This window comes from Arvicanthis niloticus, chromosome 20 (assembly GCF_011762505.2).
Source record: "Arvicanthis niloticus isolate mArvNil1 chromosome 20, mArvNil1.pat.X, whole genome shotgun sequence".
In the NCBI taxonomy this organism is placed as follows: Eukaryota; Metazoa; Chordata; class Mammalia; order Rodentia; family Muridae; genus Arvicanthis; species Arvicanthis niloticus.
Genome location: NC_047677.1, coordinates 1,562,196 through 1,584,408, shown reverse-complemented (window position 1 = coordinate 1,584,408; position 22,213 = coordinate 1,562,196). Strand labels below are relative to the sequence as shown.

At 38.7% G+C, this 22,213-nt stretch overlaps 2 protein-coding genes across 3 annotated transcripts in view; one reads left to right on the top strand and one right to left on the bottom strand.

Annotated features, from left to right (window-relative positions):
- Hsf2 (heat shock transcription factor 2) overlaps positions 1 to 2,048 on the top strand; it is a 28,184-nt gene extending 26,136 nt beyond the window's left edge. For both annotated transcript variants that reach the window (XM_034524689.2, XM_034524690.2), the window contains one exon: positions 832 to 2,048. In XM_034524689.2, the coding sequence (XP_034380580.1) occupies positions 832 to 1,127 (296 nt within the window). In that variant the 3' untranslated portion in view covers positions 1,128 to 2,048. The remainder of the gene's footprint in view (positions 1 to 831) is intronic.
- A 3,527-nt stretch (positions 2,049 to 5,575) lies between these two features.
- On the bottom strand, positions 5,576 to 21,836 carry Serinc1 (serine incorporator 1). Its single transcript, XM_034524176.2, has 10 exons — positions 21,673 to 21,836; positions 16,586 to 16,747; positions 13,494 to 13,663; positions 12,340 to 12,419; positions 11,983 to 12,120; positions 11,280 to 11,449; positions 11,085 to 11,175; positions 9,260 to 9,404; positions 8,909 to 9,139; positions 5,576 to 7,082 (listed from the first exon to the last, which is right to left on the bottom strand). The coding sequence occupies exons 1-10, from the start codon at positions 21,709 to 21,711 to the stop codon at positions 6,947 to 6,949; spliced, it is 1,362 nt and encodes a 453-aa protein (XP_034380067.1). The 5' UTR covers positions 21,712 to 21,836; the 3' UTR covers positions 5,576 to 6,946.
- Between the last annotated feature and the right edge of the window lie 377 nt (positions 21,837 to 22,213).

The window sequence follows — 22,213 nt, the reverse complement described above, 5'->3', positions numbered from 1 at the left end:
AAAATTGTCATACTAAACAGCTGGATGGTAACAGCTGGATGGATCGGGCTCTGGTATAGCATGTGTAGAGAGAGCTGTAGGTAATTGTGGCTGGGTAATTGTGCATGGGTTCCTTACACCAGGCTGTGGGTAGTTGGCTGGGAACGCTCTGGGTTCCTCCAGGGGGAAGTTAGGCACTGCTGCTATGGCTCCACAGTTCCTCACAAAGTCCATGGGTTTTTACAGGCTTTAGTGTCATGGCAGATGGTAGATGGATCTGGATGCACCCCGCCAAAACCCAGGGCAGACCTGAGTTAAATAGGAAAGGAGGTGGGGAGGGGCTGGGGAAGAATGCTTAATTGACTCCACCCTCTGGCCTTCAGGTACCTCATTAGTATGTAAATCTCTGTAGGGTCTGAGGCCTGTTCCTCTGTGACTGATGGCCATAGACCTCTCTGTGGGAGGGGTTGTTGGAGGGCTGAAGCTAAATGAAAAGAACCAGGGCCTGGGAGCAGAGCTGGTTCTGGGGTTCCAAGCCCATGTTCAACCAAGCACCCAGCTGCTTCTTACAGCCCACTGCCCCATAGAGAGCCCTGGGCTCAGCCCCAGTGCTATAAACCATATAAACAAATGAGAGAGCTGACTCGGCCTTGTGTCTAGTAAAACATGGTAAAGTAATGGTTCTTATAGTTTGAAACTTTTCCCCTTAATTTAACATTAAAAAATGAATCTCACGGTTAAATTGTTGAAATGAAAGGCTAGCTTTCCTTATGTACGTATTTTAAAATGTAGTGACATAAAATGTATAATATCTTACTTGGATTTATAAAAGTATTTTTCTGATCTTTATAGATAAACAGCTTATCCAGTATACTGCCTTTCCACTGCTTGCATTCCTTGATGGGAACTCTGCATCTGCTATTGAGCAGGGGAGCACAGCTGCATCCTCAGAAGTTGTGCCCTCTGTAGACAAACCCGAGGAAGCTGACGAGCTCCTGGAGAGCAGCCTGGATCCAGAACCCACCCAGAGTAAGCTTGTCCGCCTGGAGCCCTTGACTGAAGCTGAAGCCAGTGAAGCCACCCTGTTCTATTTATGTGAACTTGCTCCTGCTCCTCTGGATACTGAAATGCCACTTTTAGATAGTTAAACTCCCAAGTGGACACTGTATATATTCATCAAAATGATGAAGTATTTATTTTAAAGTATCATTTGGTACTTTGTTTTGTAAATTACTTTTTGTTTAATCAGATACTGTGGAATAAAAGCACCTTTTGCTTTTCTCGCTCCCCATACTCTCACAAAGCTTTCAGATGTACTCGCTGCCTGGCATACACACTGTAGTGCACATGATTGGCGTATCTTACGGTGAATTCAAATGGCCATTTTCCCCAGTTGTAATTGGATTTTTTTTTTTTTTTTACAAATATGACCAACTAAGCTTGTTTATTTTCAATTGAGTTAAAGCGTCTAGAACTAAAGTAGAAAACTCTGGCCCAGTTACTTTTTATTAAGTATTTTTCTCTTGGCTTATTTCTAAAACTGGGAACATGAAGTGCCTGTATCTTGTAATATTTCATGTCTTTGTTGGTTCAGAGAAATTTATTCATGTTAACAGAAAAGGCAAAGTGTACACGAGTAATCATTCACTCTGACGTGGTACTAGCTCCGTATACATAGAGAGAATGTGGAGACCGGGTGTGGTTAACTCCACCCATTTAGACTAGTTTAAGTACATTTTCTGGTTTGTGTTCTTTTGAACCATGGTATTTAGTAAAATAAATATGATGAATGTCAAGTACTATTATTTGTTGAGTCGTCTTTGGAAGTGATGCCCACATGAAGTGATTTTTTCCTTCTCATAGGAAGAAGGTGGCTTTAAATTGTCTGTTGTCCATTATCACACTGTGAGTCACATCAGAGTCTTTGTGCTTTACTTGGGGGGAAAAAGACTGTGTATTGTAGTATGGGAGTAATATGCTTCTGACCTTAATGTGTTTTAATGTTCTTTGTTTAAAAAGTATACTGGCTTGCTTTCTATGTTTCTAATAAAGAACCAAGAGAAAAATCACTCATTGTTGCAAATAAGATGAAAACATTACCACTGGATGCCACCAAATGCTAACATATTTTGCCACAATATAGGACAAGAGAATCAAGTTGTCCCTTTCAAGAATTGAAGCGGCTTTAAAAGGGTTCTTTAAAACTTGGAGAAATCTCCATTCTGGCAGAGGGCTAGAAGCAGTGTGGTTAATACCTAAATTGTACAGTCATGCAGTAAGGCATTTTGAGAATGCTTCTTTGGGCCATATTGTGCCCCAGGTATTAGAATTTTTCTTATAAGTGGTAAATTAGAGTTCTGAGTTTTCAGGAGAAATGAAGACTAGCATTCCTGACTTTTCTGACCTTCCTCCCGCAGTCCTCCAGTCTATTTCTTCACTGGCTTCCTTCCTTTCTTGACTGGAGAAGTGCACACCTTTTAAATATACATTCACAAAAGGAACTGACTTGGTTTTCGAAATCAGTTTATAGGAGAGCCACCCATCCCTCCTGCATACTTTAGACTATATGAGCTTTCTAGGTTGGTCTGTTAAAGCTTTTAGTGCTCATGGGTACTGTATTAGTTCTTTTAAGAAGTCCAACCGCAGCTCAGAACAGACCACTCCAGACCAGGCGGTTCCAAGGGGGAGGAGGTTTATTCAGGGGATAGGGCAAAGGTGGGGAGAGGAAGGTGGAAGAGATAAAAGAGAAGTAGAGGCCGGCCATGACCACGTGGAGAGAGAGGAAGGTGGGGGAGGGGACAGAGAGGCAAGAGGGTAAGAGAGTAAGAATAAGGGGCAAGCAGCCCCTTTTATAGTGGATCGGCCTACCTGGCAGTTGCCAGGTAACTGGGGAGGAGCATACCTGGCTGTTGCCAGGTAACTGGGGAGGTGGAGTTTAGACAGAATACTAACATACTGAATAATCAGAATTATGTGAGCTGTTAAACTAAGTCTTTTTTTCCCCCCTCACAAATACATCTTTTACTGGGATAAACAAGATCCAAAGTTTAATAATGGCTCTTGAGCATCTGTTTTGATTTTGCTATCAACAAGCATTAAAATAAATTTTGTTACATTAAATATTAATTCTTTTATAATTCTATATTAGAATTCAGCTATTCATCAGGTCATGTTTAATTTTTCTGAAAGGAAACTATAAGAAAGATACAGACATGTGAAAAGTAATAGACAAGAAATAAAACTAACCCTCAGTGCCATCTATCCAAGTCGGCCTGATTTGTTCAGAAGAGTTCAGATCTTTCCTCCTGTATAAAGAGCATCACTATTGAACAGCCCAGCAAGTACAGAATGTGAGTGAGGTACAAGTTGGAGATTGAGTGTGAAAGATAGAAAAATCATAAGTTGATCCCCTGAACCCTACTTTTAAAAGCAAAGACATAAAAACCTGTAAGTCAAACACTGTGTTGCCTCAGTCCCAGGAAATTAGCTGACCATTTGAACAGATGGCCCTAACTAAACAAATCTTAAGATTCATGGTGTCAGGATGCTATGGGCCCGAGATTAGCTTGGCCGGGCTTTGAACTAACAGCCCTGAGACAGTTGGTGCCAGGATGCTAAAAGTTTGAGATAAGCCTGACCCCCTTGAACTGGAGCTCATGATATATAGTGTGAAACTACTTCGAAATAGCCAATTATAAAGTGACACACCATGCATCTTAGGAATTTGAGATCAAATGTATCGATGACCTAGTGACCTGTTCCCCCTCCTTCCCCCTTCCCTAACTCCACTCTCAACCTTCCCCCTTCCCTAACTCCACCCCCACCTGGTTTGTAGATTCACCCTTAAAAGCTGTAAACTTCTTTTGTTCTTGGGCTGAATTCCGCTGCATCAAGTTGTGTTTCTCGTGAGTGATTTGGGGTGCGTCTGCAGTTCTCCACAGATCGGTGAGGTCCTTTTCATTTGGGTTTTACAAGTGTTCTTTCCAAGTTGATTTAAACCTCTTAAATAAGCTGGTTTTTACTTCTTCCAGGCAGCTGGGGCTTATCTGATTTGATAGTTTTCCAAGCTTGACTCCCTCTGGCAGGAACAGGCCTAGTCAATCTGGTCAATTTCAGGAACTTCCTGAAGCTATTTTGAGGTTTCCTTCCTACTTAAGAACTTCCTACTATAGTGTGCAATATTTTGATCTCAGAGGAAACTGTTTATCCCATAAAATATGTATTTGTAAAAAAAAATAAAACTCACATAATGAAGTGTTGCTTTCAACTCTAGTTGCTTCCAGCAAATAATCTTTGGTCTAGCCACCACATTTTACATACATGTATGATCTTAAAACTGGCTTGGTAAACATGTGATCAGAATGAGTACATGGTTCTAAATGATCTCAAAGTCTTATTACGTTGGCCATAGGTTAAAGTTTGGTTTGTAAAGGCAATCTACAAGTAGTAGTATTTTATAGACAAGCCATTTCCACATTTCATTTCTGGTTTTTCACTAACCCAGAATTTGAGTTAGCTATTTTCTTACTACTTAGCTTATACCCTGTGTTTAATCATTCAGCCACCGAGAAGCAGCTATTGTCTAGGTTTGGCTATTGCAAGCAGCTGTAATGGCTAGAAACCAGAGTTCTGTTCTCATCAGGCAGCTTCAGGGACTTCAGTGCCTACCTCTGGTGTCTGTCTCTCTCTCTCTCTCTTTCTCTCTTTCTCTCTCTCTCTCTCTCTCTCTCTCTCTCTCTCTCTCTCTCTCTCTCTCTCTCTCTCTCACACACACACACACACATACAAATTGCTTGCCTAAATACTATAGAAACTATACAGAATTTACAAATAAAATGTACCAAAGTTTGGCACCTGCTAGAACTGGATGTCAAATGTTCCCATGTTGACAGGGTGTTCCCAGGAAACTTCAGAAGGTGGGACCTTGTAGGAAGACCCTTGATTATATAATCCTGTCCATTTTGAGGGCTGAGGAGTCCAGAATTTTGCTCTGCTATGGGTTCTCACTGGCATACCTTGGCATTCCAAAGAAATAAGGACACTTAATTGTGTACTGGAATCTTCAGACTTATGAGCCAAAATAAACATATATGTCTTCTCATGTGTTCCATTATAGAGACCAATGTTAATGTAGTAATTCATGGATGGAGTCATTTGGGCATAGGTCTCAATTGAGAAAATGTCCCAATTATACTGGCTAGTACGTAAGCCCGATCATTTTCTTAAATCACCCTGATGAGAGCCCACCAATTGAGGTGGTGGTATCACTGCACCCCCAAGGCCTGTGGTTCTGGAATGCTATGCAAAAATAGGCAGACCAAGTCACAGGCAACTAGCCAATAAGCAGCACTCCCTCGAGGCCCTGATCAGTTCCTGACTTCTCTGGATGGTAGACTTCAAAGTGTAAGATGAAATAAATCCTTTCTCTCCCAATTACTTACAGTCACTGTTTTATCACAGCAAAAGAAATCCTGACACAAATTGTTGGCCAGAGAAAAACACTGACCACCACCTTTTTAAAAAAGGGGCCTGTGGAAGGAAGAATCTGAGTTAAATACACCTAAATTTGTAATGCTTAAAGAGCTAACACCACACATTTTCTTTGAATTCATTTATTTAATAGACAGAACACAGCCATTCAAAATTGTGAAACAAAGTATTAACACAGAGTAAGGTTGGAAAATTAAGATGAATTGCTATATTTCATTTGCACAATAAATATTTTTAAAGAAGCATATAGATCTTTAAAAGTTTTTTAGCTAGATACTAACATAAATAACTAAGCATTTTTATCTAAATTAAGTGGCATCCTGACTTTCAAGTTGAATTATTATATCAATTGCATGGCAGTAAACACAAACATTACATTTTAAGCATGGCTAAATATGTAGTGTAAGGTGAGTTGTCTATTCCTCAGTTAATTATCCTCCTGGCCTTGTGTCTGGATTAAAAAAAAAAAAAAAACGGCATGCTGGATAGCAGCAATACATTTTACACAAATTATCTACCGTTAATAATTTATAAAGTGAATTGTATATTTTGAATACAAAGTTTTTATGTCATAGTGTTGGCTATTTTTGGTATCCAACTTTGTTATTAACTAGCTTTTGAGCTAGTTGACTTTTAAAATAAGAACTGGACTAGACTTTATCTTAAGTTCCTAACCCAAGCCTAATATTTTTTGTCCTTTTAAGTTTCCCATTTTGTTTGGGAAACTTTTAGTTTCAAATTTTTCTAACACAATATCCTTTTCAAAACCTTGTGTAAATGCAGAGTTAATATCTCCATGAAATCCGTAATTTTGTGTTCACAAAGAGCAAAGCATTCATTTTTTTGGTGAAGACCATACTTACAGAGAAAATCATGATCTAAGTACCTCCTTTAAAACCCATTACCAATGACTTTCTGTGAAGGCTCTTGTCTACTGCTTAGTTTCCCCCCACTTCCTATACTATTTTCCACTAAACATGGAACATCCTGGGCCTAGTAATAGAACATTCTGACAAAATTAAAGTGACTTACAGTTTTCAGACAACTAGCTTGTGGCTTATTTACATAATTGTAAAACAGCTATTTGCTTTGTATTTGTAGTCCTCTGTAAGGCAACAACACAGGAAGTATTTCAAAAGGCAGCCATATACTTAATGTTTCTAAAAGAGCATAAGTTCTAACACAATTTTGAAACCCAATTGTCAAGAACTTTTGTTTTCAGTTTTAATACCATATGTACAGAGCAGATGATATGCCTATCAATGTCCATCTTTCCCACAATATTCAAAATTCTCCCATTGCAATTCATATCATCATATACTTAGCAAGAACATAGATAAAATGGCAGAGTAAATCTATTTCATGCAAGAGAAAAAAAGAGTGTTACACAACAGCACATACAACTTTACAAAAACTGGGAATACTGTTACTGTCAAATGAACAATGGCCAAAGTGAGACTCATGCCAGACATCCCATTCAGTCAAAATCCCGATTTGTAAGAACAAGTGGTGCCACCAGTGTCCACACATACAGCACAAGGCCAATCCAACTGGAAGAGATTTTCACCCAGACTGCTGTCCACTGACTCTTCATCTCACGAGAAGGCTCATACCTACGATTTGAGAAAAAGTCAGTGACTGGCGGTTAGTGGTCTGTGTTACTAAGCCATCAGGCTACTGGGCCCTTAATTTAAGCTTCCTTTGTACAGAGTTTCATGGTGGTGCTGCCATACCCTCCATATGGCTCCAGCAGATCTTTCCCACAATTTGAGGCACAGTATGCAGTCTGTACAGTTTATTAAATAGGAGCAGATGAGAAGTGAGTAAAGTATCATCTGACTATTTTGTACGTGACTGCAATGTTTATGGGCCTCCCTTCTCTACCTCACCTCCCTCTCCTTCTCAGATCTGACAGATAGGGAAGGAAAAAGATCCTGAAGTAAGCTGATCTTTTTATATGTACAGATACACACCTTCATATTTATTTTTTATTTTTTTCAACACATTTCTCTGTAGTCCTGGCTTTTCTGGAATTCACTCTATAAATCAGGCTGCCTCTGCCTCTCAAGTGCTGGGATTAAAGGTGTGCTCCATCCACTACTGCCTGGCTTAGATCTAAATTTTCAATATTTGCTATATAGTAAATAAATTATAAATTACTGATAACTACTTACTTCTTAGCTCAGTAAGATATCATTAGTAATTTTATAAAATACTCTTTCATAATAAAAATGAATAAATACTAGCATCAAATACATCAGAAAAGAATGATGTTTTTGCCATCTTTTTCTGGTTCTATAATATTTAAAGACATGTTTAAAAATACTTGTCCAACCATACAGGTCAATGTCAATCTTGTGTAGATTCTTTTGGCAAATCATTTTAGTCAAAGTCATTTTAAAAGCAAATTATAAAGTTACTTTTATTTTATTAGGAAATTATTTATTAATTTTGAAGGGATTAACAAAAATTATAGTTAATAGCTTGGTCTTCTTGTAGGACTCATAAAAGTGGGGGCAGGGGCTGTCTCTGACTCTTGCTTACTTTAGGGACCTCTTCTTCCTACTGGGTTATGCAGCCTCACTATGAGGGAAGGTGCCCAGTCTTACTACAACTTGATATGCCATGGCTGGTTGATATCTTTTTTCTAACGAGAAAAAGAGGGGAGTGGAATGGAGAAGTGGGGGATAGGAGCCAGGGTAAGAGGAAGGAGGGGAAACTGATTGGGATGTAATAAATAAATAAATAAATAAATAAATAAATAAATAAATAAATGTATTTATATTTTAAAAGCTCTAAAAATCAACACACATTAATATATCTGCATCAAAGATTTTCAGATACCTTTTTAAATTTATGTGTTATATGGTTATTTTACTTCTACATATGTCTGTGCATTCTATATATGTCTATGTTTATGGTACCACTGTCTAGACAAGGTATCAGATGCTCTGGAAATGGAGTTACAAAATTGTGAGGTACCAAATGGATGCTGAAAATTGAACCAGGGTCCTTTGGAAAAGCAGCCAGTGCTCTTAACCAGAGTCATCAATCTCTCCAGTCCAGCTTTTCAGATCTTTTAATTATATCGATAAAAAAGAATCCTCTTTTAAACAACTGTATGAATTCTCAAAATTCACTTTAACTATTGAAATACATCAGAGATTCTGGAGCTCAAGAAATGGCTCAGGAGGTAAAGTATTTGCTTTGCAAACATTAGGACTGAAGTCTGATCCCCAGAACATTTCCCCTACTGCTCTGGAGAACTAAATGGTCACAGTGACTGAAGAATACATACGAGTTTCCTCTCTGGCCTTCACACACCAGGTACGCAAACCTGCATATACACAAACATGTACACACATATGCATACTCAAGTAGTGCCATATATCATGAAAAATCCACAAGAATTATTTGAAGTTATCATGAAATGTAGTACCTGTACCAGTTGGTGAGGGTCATCATGATGTAAAGCGAAGCCAGGAAGAGCATGAAGTGAAAGAAGGAGTAACTGTAAGTGACTCCGTCCCTTTCATTGTCTATAGCTCGGTGGACACCATCACCATCATCTAGTGAACCGTCACTTCTGCCATTCCCATCCTCGATCAGGGTTGACTCATCACTTGTTAGAGTCAGCTTATTAACCTGACTGTTGTTGGAGGTACGGATGCTGCAGGAAGAAATTCATAGAGAAAGAAAGAAAGAAAGGAACAGTGTTTTAAATGATTCCTTCGTCTATATATAAATATGCTTCCTGTAAAAGTGGATTCATAGCCTTAGCCTGTCTTACCTCGAGTAAAACACACACAGCAGGAAGAGGACGAGTCCTATGATTCCTTGAGGATGCCACCACTGAACAGACTGTCCGTCCTTTGGGATAGGACTGGTGGTATTGAAGCCAATGATGCTTAGTAAACTTGGATTGCAATTTGTTTCTATAAAGTACATCAAAATGTTAGTAATATTAAAAAAATAGGATATATTTAACCCTTGGAACCTCCAAGAGAGCTTTAAAAGGCACAAATTAACAAAATACTTAAGCATAATTTTTATGTTATTAATAAGACTTTAGAAAAGTATTTAGAAAACTAAAATCACTTTCTTTCCAATCTTATCTTAGAGCCAAGGTATCTTGTTCAACAAATGAGTAAAATTTAGATAATTTAGATAAAGTTAATACATTTAGAAATACAAAGCAAGTTGTTGTAGCCATTTTAATATCTAACAAAATAGGCTTCAAACCAAAATTAATCGAGATAGGGAAGGACACATACTCATCAATGGAAAAATCCATCAAGGTAACTCTTCAGTCCTTAACAGCTATGCCCCAAATTCAAAGGCATCCTAGTTTGTAAAAGAAACATCACTGCAGCTTACATCACACAGTGACCCTCACATACTAATGGGAAACTTAAATATAACCCTTTAACCAATGGACAAGTCATTCAGCTAAAAACTAAACAGAAGTACTGTAGCTAACAGACGTTACAAACCAAATGGACCTAACAGACTAGTATAGAACATTTCTTATTAACAGAAAAGAATACGCCTCTGCAGCTCACGGAACATTCTCCAAAACTGACCACATACTTGAAGACAAAGCAATTCTCAACAGATAAAAGAAACTGCAATCCCTACATTTTATCAGACCATCACAGGTTAAAGCTCGATATTAGCAACAAGAACAGAAAGCTTACAAGCTCATAGGAACAAAACAACTCTCTACTGAATGAGAAGATAGGACAAGACAGAAATGAATTAAAGATTTTTCTAAACAAAAAGAAGAACATGCAAGAGGAATAGACAGCAAGAAATAACCAAACCAAGGGCAGAAATACAACAGAAGATATGAAGAGTCAATAAAAAAAGAGTTGTTTCTTTGAGAAAAATCATCAAAATAGGCAATCCTTTATCTAAACCAACCAAAATGTGGAGACTATCCAAATTAATAAAATGAGAAATGAAAGGGTACATAGCAGACACCGAGGAAATCCAAAGACTCATAGGAACATACTAAACACCCATATTCTACCAAATTGGATAACCTAAAATAAATGGATAATTTTGGTAGGTCACATCTACCAAAGTTACCAAAGATCAGATTTTTAAAGCTCTATAATCCCTAGTGAAATAGAAGCAGTCATTAAAAGTATCCCAACTGAAAAAATCTCCAGGACCAAATAGATTTAGCACAGACTTTCAACCAGACTTTCAAAGGAGAGTTAATACCAATATTCCTCAAATTATTCCACAAAATAGAAATAAAAGGAACACCTGCCCGGTTCATTTCATGAGGCCACAGTTACCCTAATACACAAACCACATAGAGACTCTGTCTTAAAGAAAACAGAAAACATTTGAAAATATTTGATTTCTCCCCATATTCAACTATCTTAGCTAACTGTAAAAATGAAATATACATATTTTTAGAGCCATCTCATTTTGTTAGTAGAGGAAGACACTAAGTGAAAAGAAAAGATAACAACACCTCCAAGGTGAACTGGTACTGCCTCCGTGCTCTACTCCTGTACTAATAATTAAGTAACTTCATCTCTTAAAATGATGAGTTTTGAATAAAAAACAACACTGCAGGACTCATTATAGATAAAACATACCTGGTTCATTGGTCATAGCAGACCATGTCAAATACATTGTGTAGATTGTAATTACTGAAGACTGCAACAAGCCAGATCTTGGTTGTGATTCCTACAAACAAAATATTAAGCAATGCAGATAAAAATCTGACATCATTCTGATTTGTGAAAATGTAGCACAAAGGCTCTATAAAATGAGTGGTAGGAAGTGCATACTTGGATCTTGGGCAGTATAGACATTACAGATGCTCCAATGCAGAGGAGCATGTTGACACTGATGAACGCCTTGTTTTCTGCACAGCTGGCTGGGTGAGTATAGTAGACAAAGAATAGGATGATGGCAACTAAAGACAGCAAATAATTCAGAGCTGTAGCTGACAACAGGGCTGTGAAAGAAATACAATTGAATTATTAGATTTTATAAAATATATTAGGAATTCCGCATGGCATTTGGTTCTAAATAAATCTTACATTTAATGTAACTAATCAGTTCAAGCTTGTTATAATTACACTACTACAGAATTCCCCTCAGCGGTTAGGCATCCTTTATACCTTTATATACTGTTCCAAAGTACTTGTTTGTGCTGCGTACTGCTGCTGACCAATTCCACAACTCTGTGTTTATTTCTAGTAGTCTTCCCTTTCAACTTTTAATGTATTGGGAAATTTGGGTGCAAAAATAAAGCTTTAAGTAATGGACTCAGAGCGCTATTTTGGATATTCAAGGGTCTTTGGTTTCTTTACTGGTCCCTAGTTATGAGAACAAAACTTTCAACAAGTTGTTGATACAGTCACTTAACTTCAACTGAATGCCTCTTCAGAGAACATTAGATCACAAAAACCCTAAGTGACTCGCCAGCAGCCTATTCTGTTCTCACCGACATTCACTATACTGAAGGTAGAAGAAACAAAAGCTTACCTGCATACCAACATCTTGAGTTCCCTTCTTCCATTTTTTCAACCCATGATTCATTCCAAGAATGGGCAAAATCAATTAGTAAGACTAGTTGTATAAGGATGAAACAAAAGGCACCCGCCATGCCTACATAAAACCACACTGAAAGGAAAAACAGTGCATTTTAAGCATAGGAATGACTGCTTTCGTTTTAATTATTTTTCTTAGTAATCATAATACAAAGGGTAAACAAAATTATATGTAAATTGATTTCACAACTGGGGTAAAAAAGGAAATACCAAACAAGAAAAAGTTAGAGCTCCAGGCAGCGCTTACCATCGTTTCCTATACAAAACAAAAGGATTTTTAAAAACTCCTCACCAGTTGTAAAAGTGCCTTCCGGGATGAAGAATGCGCCAATAATAATTGCAACTGCTGTAGCAAATTTAAAGAACCAGAATCTAAGACAGAAACAAATGTAATAAGAACCCAAAATATACCTGGAATAATAAAGCTTTTCAGAACCACTTACAGAACAGTTACACTTTATATAATAGTTCTAGCATATACTGAACATAAAAAAATTCATTATGTAGACTATTGTAAAGATGGTCATAAGAAAGACGTGCCACCGATTCACTTAAGAATACTGGCTTCATGTCAAAGCACTGAGCTGCATGTGTATATAAAGTACAATTTCAGTTCACAAATGAATAGCTTTTTAATCCCCATACTTGGGAGGCAGAGGCAGTCAGATTTCTGAGTTCGAGGCCAGCCTGGTCTACAGAGTGAGTTCCAGGACAGCCAGGGCTACTCAGAGAAACCCTGTCTCGAAAAACCAAAAAAACAAACAAGCAAAAAAACCAAATGAATAGCTTTAATAAATTATGACAAAGGCCTACATCAAAATAGTAGTTTAATACAGCTAATGACTAAAATGGTAAAAACCTGTTATAGAACAATTTTTACTACCCTAATAATACATTTTTACTCCCTGTCATTTTAGCATGTCAACAAATAAACAATAGAACATATTAAGAAAACTAATTTATAAGAAGAAACAGATAAAATTCAAATCATTCAAATAAAATAATGATGATCTAATCAGTATTAGATGAGACTGATTAAATTAGCACTTTTGTTTTCTTTCTAGGTTATGGAAAACAATCATCTAGAAAAGCAATACCTGTTCAGTAATTATGTTTCTTTCTAGTTGGCTGCCCTGTAGATCTAGGAATTCAGAATTCTATATAATAGGACTAGTTCACCAAAAGCTAAGAGGCACCAATCCTCGTCCTTTAATCACACATATAGCCTCCTTTGAAATTAAAATACATAATCAGACGTGATGCCAACTAATGACCCAGAACTATTATTTAATATCCCAAACAAGAATTTCTCTAGTAAAATCAGCAGTTTTTAAAACTTTTTTTAAAATGAAAACGATAATCTGCTTTGAAATTTCTTTAGACAAAAATCAAAATTCCTGGGAGGAAAAAGTGATATAGATGTTCTCTCCCATAATCAAAGCTTACCCATTGTGGACTGCGGCTCTAGGGTCACTGCTGCTTTTCACCTTGATCATTAGTAAAGAAAGGAGAAGATAGAACATGGCCAGGCCAAAACACAGGCGATACACAGCTTTGTAGCCAACCAGAATATTACAAGGAACAACACCTTTCTCATTCTCACAGAACCCAGGAATCTAGAAAAACAAAATGGATTTATGATCAATACTTTTCATAAACTAAAAGTTCCATGTAAACTTTAATCTGCTTTACAGGCTATCAAACACACACACACACACACACACACACACACACACACACACACTCACACACAAACATTAAAACTTTCCGGCAAGTAAATAATAAACTAAAAATTGCCAAGTCTAAGATGGATGATTACTTTGAGCTCAAGATTTATTTTTTAAATATGTAATGAAAACAAAATGTACATATTTATACTGTCATAATCCCAAATTTCCTAAGACTTGCTGTGGTATGCTGAATTATATATGTAAAAAAAAGGTGAGAAGTGAACAAAACCTTAAAGAATTACATAATACAGTCACGTCTAAGACAGACAATAAAAAAGTAGCTTTTTAAAGCCAAGGCTATTTATACTGATTTTGAGAATAAGACCTTAAAACTTTATTTGTGATCATAAGGAGATTATGGACTTAACTGGAGCTGACAGTATATTCATATTGTAATTGAGAATCTTGACTAACAGCAGGGACCACTTCAGAAAGGTACGTACAATCGATTGGGGTAGAGAGGCATAGTAATAGCACTGTTGCCAGGCAACACAGGTGAAGCCCAGGGCTTGATCTCCACCAACACACTCACAGACAGAAAGTCACATTGAACTCAGAATACAAAGAAGAAATTTTGATGAGTTAAGTGGCAGTACCATTTAGAACTACACGTACCGTTATATGTATAAGAAGAAACTACTTCTCCCACACCTAGTGGCAGCACTCCAAGGATACTGCACTTTAGAAACCAGTTCTGTAGCAGTCATATCGAGCAGCTGTTTAGTCCTGACCTTCTTTAATCCTGGTATACTGACAGTCTTTCCTACAATTCTATCTAAAGCCTGTATTCCTGTGGTTTTTTACACTCCTTCTTCAGGTCATGTCCTTGCTCTCTGTCAACCCTTTAGAGCTGTTGATCATGTTCTAGCTGACACTGAGTCATTTTCTACAGCACACACACACAAGCATACGTGTGTGTGTGTGTATACATGTGTGTGTGTGTGTGTATATATATATTCTGTGTGTATACATGTGTGTATATGTATATACACACACATATATATCATATAGTTATAGTTATTAATTTATTAATGTATAAAAAGATTTATTTTTGTTATGTGTCTGTGTGTAGATATGTGCACATGACTACAGGTGTCCATGGAGGTCAGAAGAGGGCCATCAGATCTCTAGGAAGTGGAGTTCAGGCAGCTATGAGCAACCCAACTATGGATAAGAACCAAATTCTGGTCCTTAGGAAGAGCAGCGAGCACTGAACCAACTCTCCAGCCCTTGTTTCTGGGATAGAGAACATTCCCCCTAGTTTCCAAGAACTAGACCCTGGCTGATTACAGTTTAGCACTACAAATACTTGAATGCCAGTTACTACACTATCCATAGAAGCCACTTGAGGCCTATCCCCCACGATCTTACCACTGCAACAGCCTCTATATCTAAGTGCTTGACTTCTGTCTCTACCAAGGCAATCTTCACACGTAATTTGCTCAAAACTTCTCCCAGTCATTACTGCTTCATTTTCAGGCACTGCATTTACATTTTACTTATTTTTAAAATGTCCCCTTTTCAGGGACAAAAAAAAAAAAAAAAATGAAACACACAAAAAGTCTGCTTTCCTGATACAATGACATTACCAAACTACAGCTTCTTTACTTTTGTACTGATATATATTAATACATGATGGCTTCTATCATGACAGTTCTATACTCTGATCACATTCAGCCCGTCATCCTTTCTTGTCCCCCCTCCTACTCCTGTTGATCCCTGCCATCTTCCTATTTCCCTGTTTATTTTTTCCTTTGACCCAATGATACTTTCATTATAGTTGCTTTTAGAAGGTTGTTTATAGGACCACAGGCACCTTACCACAGGCTACACTGCTGAAGAAACTGTCTTCCCCCACCCCCCCAGCAACTACCTAAGTGCATGTGAAGAGGTAGAGCCTTGTGAGCTCTTCCTTCTCCATCACTGATGTTAATGGTCCCATCATGTGTTCATCAGACACTGTGAGTTTGCAAGTGGAATGGTATGTCTGAAAGTCAGGATTTGACACCATTCTTCATTCTTTTTGTCCCCACATAAACAATGTTCCCTGAGCCCTGGATGCAGTGACACAGATAACCCATTCACAGCTGAGCATTCAACCATCAAGTTATTTTCAACACTGTAACTAGTTTCTAGGGGTCTGTAGGTACTGGTGTCCACAGTAAAACACAAGCTTTCCTGACCATAGCTAAATACCACTACTGAGATGTATATCTGAAGAACAGTTACTTAGAAGGAAATTTGATGGGTAGTTCATTTAGTAAAACAGTAGCAGTAGCATCCTGAGTAGGCCCATACTCTCTATTCAGGCTTTTGATGAGGCTTATAGTAAGAGAGTTTACAACAACAGATGAAATTCCTTCCAGTGTATGGGCCTAACAGGCTTGTCACTACTGTACCCTTGGCTACATCTTGCCTGGCTAGTTGGTACAATTATGTGCAGAGTCAACAACTGAGTAAGACTGCAGATGACAATTCTTCCCTAACAGCCTGCATAGCATTGCTGATATGATGAGGGCTGGTCACAGGAAGGGACCATCCAGACCACTTCCAGACTGATTTCTTTATGGCCTGACCCTAAAGCATGTTGTATCTTCAGTAATGGAATCTACTGTCTGTTCTGGTGGGAACTAACAATCATAGAAACTGCAAAAGAACATTTTCTGTGCTGCCATCATAAGACTATAATCTACTAAAACTGGGATTTCATATTACTGTACTTTTCTATTACTTACTTTTAATGCCCCCAATGCTATTTTATGCATATTCTACAATTATAGTTCATCAACATTAAAACAAAAGCCTGACCTTATTCAGTTGTTCTTCCATTCCTGGTATTAACATGACACAAGCTACACACACTCCGACAAGCAAGAAAAGTGCGTAGATCAATCTAGTCACAGTGGAGTTGTTCCCACTGGGGCAGCATCGGCACAGCAAACACGGGGCACTGCCACACAAACATGGGATCTGGGAAAATATTAAACGTCAGCATAGTTCAAACCAGTCCAATAAAATGCACATTCTATTTGTTGAAGGGATAAACAGTGACATTAATTCAAAAGGCTTAAAAGTATTTGGCTCACACACCTTATCTACATGCTCTAAAACCTAAGGCAAAGATGGAACAAGGTCAAATAATAAATAGCCTCCGTCCTCTACATCAAGTAAAATTATGGAATAACCATCAGCAACCAAGACTTACCTAAGAAATGAAGATTCATAAATAGCACAGCTACTAAGCTTACCTCCAGGCCCCACCTTCCAGATAAGAGTACATCCAATAGAATTGTGGGAATTTTCAACCCTAGTGGTAGGCGGCAGGGGAAAGATGATCCATCACAAGCCCTAAGTGAATTGGTATTCTTATTTTTTCCTGTTCCATCTTTCTGCTAATAGCAATAAAACTATGACTAGAACAAGATTTTTTTTAAGGGTAAGTCAACAACTTGTTAACAACTAGCTAACTTTCTCTAATGAACTCTTTGCTTTGCCCAGGAGAGCTTAACATATACAGGCATTAATAAGAAATATCTCAAAAAGGTAAAATTTAAGTATCCTCACAAGGGTTGTCCATAACCTACACTGAACTCCATCAGTCAGACTTCAGGTTGGATGTACCAAGGGATTCCAGCTCTGGGAAAACGAACCACAGATACTCCAGGGAAATAAGTGTTGTAGTAGACAAATTTCTATAACAAATACAACTGCTAAGATGTACACAAAGCAGCTGTACGTTATGTTTCAGAAACAGAAATTGATGGCACAGTAATTATGCTAACATACACAGAAGAATTCTACAACTACAAAATAAGACATTTACATAAAAATAACTCAGTGAGAAAAGGACAAATCCTGCCAATGCACTTCATTTGAACTAGAGAAACAAAAACCAGAGACAGAGGGAAGGGGAGGGGAGGGAAGGAAGGCCAAGAGGAGGGGCACCTGGAGGGCAGGAAGAACAGAGACTGTGACATTAGCTCAGAAATGAAATGAGAAAATAGCAGATTAGGATGAGGAAGGAATCATAGGGATAATGAAAGAAAAGAAAAGGTAAAAACAAAAGAATAAGCATGCTATCCAGAAACAAAAAGACACTGCTGATAACAGAACTGCAGATGGAGAATGTACTTGGGATAATTACCTAAATGCAGGCCAAGATGAAGTAACAGTGATCAGACTTACCCTTTGTCTTAACAATGGAAAAAATAATCAAGCAATTATTTTAGATACAGTATGAACTGATAGAACTGGAAAGAAGAAATGCAAGGTAGTGATTCTGGAAAGCAGATGGTGTAGATCCTAGAAGTTGATCATCTTTCTAAGAGCACAGCAGTCTACCTGAGGAGACAGAGCTGAGAATTCACAGAAGGGAAAGCAGCTAGCATTCCTGGGGCAGAATCCAAGCTACGTAAAACAGGCTGGAATCATTTTACTTATAAGCAAGCATCAAAGACATAAACATCTCTAAATCTCTAAATAATTCACCTATATCCAAGAATAGTTGGGGTTTTTTGTTTGTTTGTTTGTTTGTTTTTGTTGGGTTTTTTTGTTTTGTTTTGTTTGTTTTTCGAGACAGGGTTTCTCTGTGTAGCCCTGGCTGTCCTGGAACTCACTCTGTAGACCAGGCCTGCCTCTGCCTCCCAACTGCTGGGATTAAAGGCGTGCACCACCACTGCCCGGCACAAGAATAGTTTAAGCATGGAAGGATATCCAGCTTTCATCAAGGTAAAACCTGTATCTCACATCTAACAGAGTCTCCGAAGACATGCAGAAGATCAGGAAAATACAACCTATGAGGACCAAGTAGTCAAAAACAAATCTGGAAGGTAACATGTACCAATGTCTTTTATATTGTTAACTACACTTTACACAGTCAAGACAGCAGAGGGAGACCAGAGCATGGAAAGGAGACATGGGAGATAATTTAAAAGAACATGTTAATATTTGAAGATTAAAAACAAGATATGTCAACTCAATGCCATAAAACAGAAAGACTACCACGTGAAACAAGGCAAGTATGGGTCTTCACATTTACACCGAGGAGCTTAGCCAATACAGGAGACAGGAAAACTTAAAGTGGAAGACAAAACTGAAAAGAATAAAACAAGGTTCTTGACAGATGACCAGCAAGTGAAGTCAACAACATATTGATTACATAAGAGCAGACTTTATATGCAGGTGACACTTCACTATGCTGGGCTCCCCAAATATCCTATACAGACAGGAACCTGCAAGTTTTCTCTGGGTGCACCTCAGATGAGCTTTCTGCTGTAAATGGCAAAACTAGATCAGTCCATGATAAAGTCAAAGCTGATAAGTCCTACCAAACTGTGCTGTGTCTCATAGCATCCAGGAGTCATTTCTTTAAAAAAAAAAAAAAAAATTCCGCTGCAAAACAAGAATGGAGCAGAGCAGGGCAATGAACTGGGTATTTGGTAATTCCTACTTCTTTCCTTTTCATTACTTAACTACATTAACTATTTTGGATAAAGAAATGATTGTGATTGTTTACAAGGTCTAGTTATTAAAATAAACCTATTCAGAACACCAGTGCTAACCTTATACTGGGGGAAGGCATGTTAATTAGTGGCTGGCGGTATTTGTAGACTTAGAGTTGGATAAAAGGTCCAGAGATGCTCACATGTAATTTTTCTTTCATACATTTTTGTAGTTTAGGAATAATGTTCTGTAGCTATTGTATGAACAAGAAGGAAAATGTGACTACGTTTGACTAAGTCTACAAAAATCTGTTCAAAAATGCAAGCCTTTAAATTATGGATTACTTGACATAACTTAATGATTTCAATCGTAGGAATAGCTGAATAAAATTTTACGTCATCAAAGCTCCCAAGCAAGTAAGCATATTAACTTGGGCGTGTGGAAAGGATGGATTTGTACCTCATAATACAAATTCTACTTACAGATATGCACTGAAATGTAATAGTTAAAAGGAGCACTCTGAGCAAAAGGGGCGACTCAAACTCCACACCGTGAACCTCCAGATGAGTCATAAGAAAGGAGCATCAGGAAGAACAGCTTGCCCCAGCTTCAGTCAGACCTAACCCTGCTATTGTCATTGCTGCCACCTTTTCAGTGGACCTAGGTATAGGAAAATGATGCTGGCAAGGCAGCACCAGTTTCACCAAAGGCATTCCTTTAGTGAACGAAAGAATCCATCTAAATCGTAGATGTAGTAATGAAATTTATCCAATGGTGTTCTCCAAAACTCTTTTGACTTTTATACACATATACAAAAATTCCTTAAGACTTTTAAAAAGAAAAAAATATTGAAATATCAACATTGACACCAAAAAAAAAAAAAAAAAGGCGTTCATATCCCTTAGACTGGAGATTTCATATCCCTCTAACTCTATGCCCTCAACGGAACTGCTGTGTGCCCACACCACAACTAAGCTAATTCTAGTATTACAATAAATAACTCAACATCCTAACAAAAATAAAGGAAAGAAAACCCAGCCCAAACAAGGAAACATTTTATCAACTACTTAACAATGTTTATGTGCATGCGTGAGTGTCTGTGTGTGGGAATTATGTCTCCATGGGAGCCAATGTCAGTGGAGAGTAGAAGGGGGTGTCAGACTCCCTGGAGCTGGAGTTACAAGCAGTTGTGAACTACCTAATGGAATGTGTGGGTGCTGGGAACTAAACTCCATAATCTAGCAAGAATCATCAAGCTGAATCATCTCCCCAGCCCTATTTGTTAATTTTTATTACACTAAATTTTGCACTCTGTATAAAAGGGTCAACAGACTCAATTAGACTCTCTTAATCTCTGAGGTCAAGTTTCCATATCCAACTGCGGATAGAAAAATATAAGGGAATAGCTTGTTGGACTTCCAGTATTAGATTAAAAACTAAGGCTTTATAATTCAAATCATACCAAAGCAGTTTTCAAGAGATAAGCCATGTAAACTAGCCAGTACATTGGTTAACATATATGCAATGGGATGATTTGGTTAGTCAAAAAATTGCAAACTTAGAAATCATAGGCCAGCCAGGCAGTAGTGGTGCACGCCTTTAATCCCAGCACTTGGGAGGCAGAGGCAGGTGGATTTCTGAATTCGAGGACAACCTGGCCTTCAGAGTTCCAGGACAGCCAGGGCTACACAGAGAAACCCTGTCTCGAAAAACAACAACAAAAACAAACAAACAAAAAAAGATATCACAGGCCAAAGAATAAGATTTGAGTCCAAACACCTGGCTCAAAGTAATGAAGCTTTTTTATTATAAACTGCACTGCCGATGTTTTGTCGATTGGAGAATGCGGTCGTCTGTGTCATCTGGGTTACAAAATCTTGCCATTGTTCTAAAGAGGATTGTACTGTCTCACGAAAACGCAACATACCCTTCCGATAGCTTAGACTTTCAGATTGCACGCTCATGTTTTACGTCAAAAAAAAAAAAAAAAAATCAGTACCACGGGCCTGAACGCCTTTTCTAGAAACGTAAATTTGGAAATATAAAGAATCCAAGCAACCGAAGCCGAAGAAGGCAGGTAGGAAGGTAATTTAGACTACTGTATTTAAAGAAAAAAAACGAGAAGATTACATCGACACTTGTCAAGAGGTCCCAAATAACGGGCCCGATTCCCTGGCGGCTGCGTGTCAGAACAAAGAGGCCTCCGGGAATGACAGTGCCGCAGTGCTAGGTCGCCGGAATCGGGGTGACAACGAGAGACGCTGTGCCCGCGGGAGAAAAGAGCTGCAACAGCGACGTCCGTGGCTCACACCAGAAGGAGAGCCATTGCTTGGGAGACGCCCCGCTCCGCCCGGCCTCGCCCTCACTAGGCTCCAGCCCCGAAGCGGAGACGCAGACCAGAGGAGGGCGGATAAACCCAGCTTGCACGGGCCGCGAGCCCCAGGCCACCTTACCCAGCTCGCCACGGAGCACAGTCCCAGAACGCTCCCCATCGCCGCAGCGTCACCAGCCCAGCGCGTGCCGACAAGATGGAGACAGCTTCTTTCCTCCTTTTTCTGGGCTTATTTACTGTCTGGCAGGCACTTCCGGCGCAGACGCACCCGCCCCTCAGCTTCGCCTGCGTCACTTCCGTTAAGACCTGCACCGGGCGGGGGTGACTGCTGCTGGGTGTGCGCAGTGTGCCCGCCGGTAAGAAGGGCGTGGTCTTCAGCGTTGCGAACTCCGAGTGCCACTGCTAAAAAATACATTTGAGGCTTCGTGGAGTGGCCCTACTTCGCCAAGTAGCGAAGACTGTGTTAAGGAAGACCCATGCTTACCATTTTCTTGAATTTGGACGTTAGAAGAGCTGTAGACTGTTACTGTTTTTTGAGACATTGGTTCCTCTTGGGATGTAGCCATCTCATTTCCGCTTACGTCCCCTTTCTAGTTTTGTGTTCTTTTGTTGTTGGACTCACATACCCATTTTATGCCTGCAGCCACTGTGTGGAACAAGTT